This window comes from Anastrepha obliqua, chromosome 3 (assembly GCF_027943255.1).
Source record: "Anastrepha obliqua isolate idAnaObli1 chromosome 3, idAnaObli1_1.0, whole genome shotgun sequence".
Classification (NCBI taxonomy): Eukaryota; Metazoa; Arthropoda; class Insecta; order Diptera; family Tephritidae; genus Anastrepha; species Anastrepha obliqua.
Window position 1 is genome coordinate 78,900,960 of NC_072894.1, and position 4,341 is coordinate 78,905,300.

General features: G+C 33.7%; 1 protein-coding gene across 1 annotated transcript; it reads right to left on the reverse strand.

Moving 5' to 3' along the window:
* Positions 1-2,499: 2,499 nt before the first annotated feature.
* On the reverse strand, positions 2,500-3,974 carry LOC129242085 (jerky protein homolog-like). The gene is made up of 4 exons (XM_054878645.1): positions 3,880-3,974; positions 3,427-3,822; positions 2,870-3,080; positions 2,500-2,540 (listed from the first exon to the last, which is right to left on the reverse strand). The coding sequence occupies exons 1-4, from the start codon at positions 3,928-3,930 to the stop codon at positions 2,500-2,502; spliced, it is 699 nt and encodes a 232-aa protein (XP_054734620.1). The 5' UTR covers positions 3,931-3,974.
* Positions 3,975-4,341: the final 367 nt, after the last annotated feature.

The window sequence follows — 4,341 nt, forward strand, 5'->3', positions numbered from 1 at the left end:
TAATATGATATAATATATTTGTAAGTATACCATATGTGTATATACCCGCATACATACATGCATATATCTGCCACGAATTAGTATACATAGGCAGTCTTACACATTCGACTCTTATTATTAAATATTGATGTATAAATAAAATCTTTGTAATATTCAAACAAACGAGAAATATGTGAAATATGCGAGAAAAAAGCTCCATTCAAAAATCACTTCCTCAACGTTAATAACAATCAAAAAGCTAAAATCGTTCGTAATATCCACAAATGTCTATTGTAATATAATGCATATTTACTACATACACATGCATACATTCATACATAAGTATATATTTAAAAAAAATCAGCATTTGTAAAAAGTACACCATTTCTTTCCTTTTTTTGTTTTTTGTAATTTCTTGTTCTAGCGTTTAGTGAAATCATATATATTAATGTATGTGTGTATATTTTATATTTAAAAGTGATTGCAAGACGTAAAAACATAAATATGTATTTGATATTTGCTAAGCCTTTTATATACGCATGTACCTATGTACAAGAGTATATTATATACATAACATACCTAAATTTTGCCTACATACATATATAAAATATGAAATATATGAAATGCCAATAATACATACTACATACATACATAAATACATAAAAATTTATCTACGATCGTACGAATTGAATATTTGAACATAAAAAGCTGCTTATAAAATAAAACGAAACGTTTTTTGTGTTATTTTAATTCAGCGAAATGCGAAATAAAATTAATCCTTAAAAACAAAAAAACAGAACACTATTATTTTTATTTGTTTTATTTCTCTTCATTTAAGAAATTTTTGCAAGTAAAAGTATCAACTTGAACTAGAATATCTTACAAAATTATTTGTCGTAAATTCCAACCACGTTCAGAACTTCCTTTTGATTTGCGCATTTCAATGATATCGTTAAATATTTAAGTTTGCCACAAATCCAAAAAAAATCAGAATTTTTATTTACACCATGATTTTTCTTTAATAAATTTTCCCGATTCAAAACTCCGCTTAGAAAGTGCCCTGGAATGCCAAGGAACTAGTAGTAGAAGTAGTAAAAAAACCATGCAAAGCATACGCTGCTCAACACTTCCATCTGGCACCTATGTATGTACATGCATGATGCTCGCAATATCGGTCGTCTTCCTCTGCAGAGAAAATGTAAAAATGTACCTCAACACTTGCATCTAACACCCACGCCCATGTTGCGCAACATTGTTGCTGTCATCTGCTGGCTACTTTTGTGCGCCTGGTAAAATCGGGCAGGCTGGCTGTTTGTAATTTTCGTGCCGCCGCACAGGGTGTCGCAGAATTTAAAATGGAAAATTATTACTGCTTGCCTGCTTTTAGGCGCACAATGTGATAAATGCCTTGATATTTGGTGCACCTGTGGCTGCAATAAAGCTATCGGTGAGTTAATTGAGTCGTTTTCTTTGAAAGTGGTGTAAGTGTATTTTATTTTATAGAGAGGCATTTAAGGTTCTGTATTTGAATAAGTCAGCGAAAAGTAAAAATCTTGTACTTACAAAATTTTAACTATGGGATCTGAACTGAAACAAACCCATTTTTTTATGAAATTGTTTTAAAAAAAAGAAAAAAACAATATAAAAAGGCTTTATTTCAACATTTACTATTCAACCACAATTATTCATATTCTTTCTATTAATATATTTTAACTTTTTGAAAATAGTCATGAGGTATTGGAGGGATATATGGTAATAAAGCAATCATATCTGTTAGTTTTTCGAATGTGATGGGTCTGGAATGATGAAATAAGCATGCTATACTATATTTCCAAAGTTTTGTGGACTTCCGCGTAAAAGCAATAAGTTAGGGATTTAAAATCCCCATTCTCACGAAATGGAGTTCTATAGAACATTGTATATGGTTTGGTTTTTTAAACCCTAATCCAACATATCTTCAACCAATTAACTTCTTCACCATTGAAATTTTTCGCCTTCTTAGCATCGCACCTCCTAAGGGTTTTGTGGAAATAAAGAAACAAGCTGATTTCATTTCAAGTAAAATAAATTTTTTATATTTTCGGCATTGTTTCATGATTTTATAATAGTATTTAAGGACATGCAATAAATCTTTTTTCCTCATAATACTTTCGATAATTAGTTCCAAAATCGGCATCATTTGGCAGATAAGAGTGTCCAGAATATAAGAATATATGCTGTAAAATTTCTACGCCGTTCTTGCGGGACTGATCAACTTTAAGTCACATTAAAGCCAATTTCAAATTCATATTTTTTCAGAGCACAAATCGCTGTAGGTTATTCCATGTTGTAGCGAGGTTACATTTTCTAACTACTTCAAGCAACAACAATCAATTTCTTGGGCGCCCCCGGATGCCTTTATATTCTATAATAAACGAGGAAAACCCGAAATTCCGAGAAGCTATACAAGTTTTTATGTCATTTACAATGACACAATTTACACATAAAAAATGAGCTGAAATATCTTTGAGGAAAGCGGACTCACACCATTTTCAAAGTAATTATATTTGTAACTTCATTAACTACGAAAATTTGAAATGATAAAAGCAATGAACATTTTAACACATTTTTTTGGAAAAGTTTATAAATACAGCGCACGCGCGATAACGTGAACTAATTCAAACTAAGACAGTTCACGTTCACAAAAGTGTTCACGTTTTGTAATGCTCAAAAAGACTAAGTAAATATATTTTTTCACATTAAAACTCACAGTTTATTCTTGTTTTCGTTACATATTAATTGAAAATTAAGTCATACGATGGCTTTATTTAAAAAAATCAGTCATGGTTTTTTGTATCTTCTGTTTTTCTAAAATTTGAAACAGCTTTCTCCCTTAACCGCCTTAGCATACTCATACTCATATCATTTTGATCGATGTCTTCATGACCAGCCCATATTAACGCCTTGTCGAAAATTTCAACAGCTTCAGTCGGCTTAATTTTCTCCAATTGCTCTGATACGTTGTCATCATCGGATTCGTCCTCTTGCTGATGATCGTCATCTGCATTGCCCTCCTCGATATCTTCGTTCCATTCATGAATAGCTGGTAACGTGAATTCAATCTGAAATTTTTAATGAAAAAAAAGGTTTTTTCAATAACCCACATAAATATTTTTGAGCATATCTGCGAACACGAACGAACCTCAGGCTTTAAACTAGTGATATACAGAAAAACCCAACACAACCTATGCACATGTTGCTTCGGTGCCATCTAAACAACGACTGATCGGACGAATGAAATTATCATGCAGAATTCGACTGCCAAATCTTCCAAGTAACGTGGCAGTCGAAGTTCCCCTAACAGTTTTCTTTTTCACCGAACATTGTATATCTATCACGCTTGAATATATGTACGACGGTGTTGCTCATCAAGGTGCGAAGTTCAGCTTCCCATTTTTCTTTTAAAACCGCCAACGGAACATTATCTTCGGGATCATCATTTTTTACCGCAAAGTTTAAAATACTGTTCCAGCACTTAGTTAATGTTACTTCACCAACACGAAACCAAGCCGCATCCAAAAGATTTATAGCTGTCTTTAAGTAAATTTTTTTCAACGACTCGAGCAAATCAGACTTTGTCGCTGCTATTGAAGCTAGAAGGCTATTTCTGTAATGCAGCTTAGTGATTTTTATTGCATTCTGATCCATTGGATGAATGAGGGGAGTAACGTTTGGTGGCATAAACATTGCCGAAATTTGCCCATTCTCCGTTGTCAGTTCAGCTTCATTTGGGTGAGAAGGAGCGTTGTCGATTAGGAGGAGAGCTTTAATTGGTAAGACTTTCTCCTTTAAAAACGATGTAACCTTAAAAAAGAACCAGTTAACCTTAAAAATGGGACACAACTTAAAAGGAATATTCACCTGTGGAACAAATGACTTATGAAGCCATTGCTTGAAAATAGCCGACGTCATCCAGGCGGATTTCGAGCTCTTATAGTCGGTGGGACACTGAAAGTTTTTAAAGCAGCGTGGATTCTTCGCCTTTCCAGAGCTTTAACTTGTGAGATCCAGTGGCATTTGAGCAGCATAAAAACGTGATTCGCTGCTTCTCGGACTATACCCTTGGGGCTCTCTTCTCCAAACTTGACGCGTACGTTTTCTTTGGCAAAAGTCTTCAGAATAATCCCGACTCATCAGCATTATATGTATAACTGATCATTGTACAACTCCAATTCGGCCATTTTAGCTTTAAGTTTTTCTTTAAACGGATCCACTAGCTGAGGTTGCAAAGACAGTTTTTCGCCTGATATTTTAAGAAGACGAATACCGTACCTCTTCTTGAATCCTTGGAGCCATCCATCACTAGCGAAGAAGTTTGCTTCA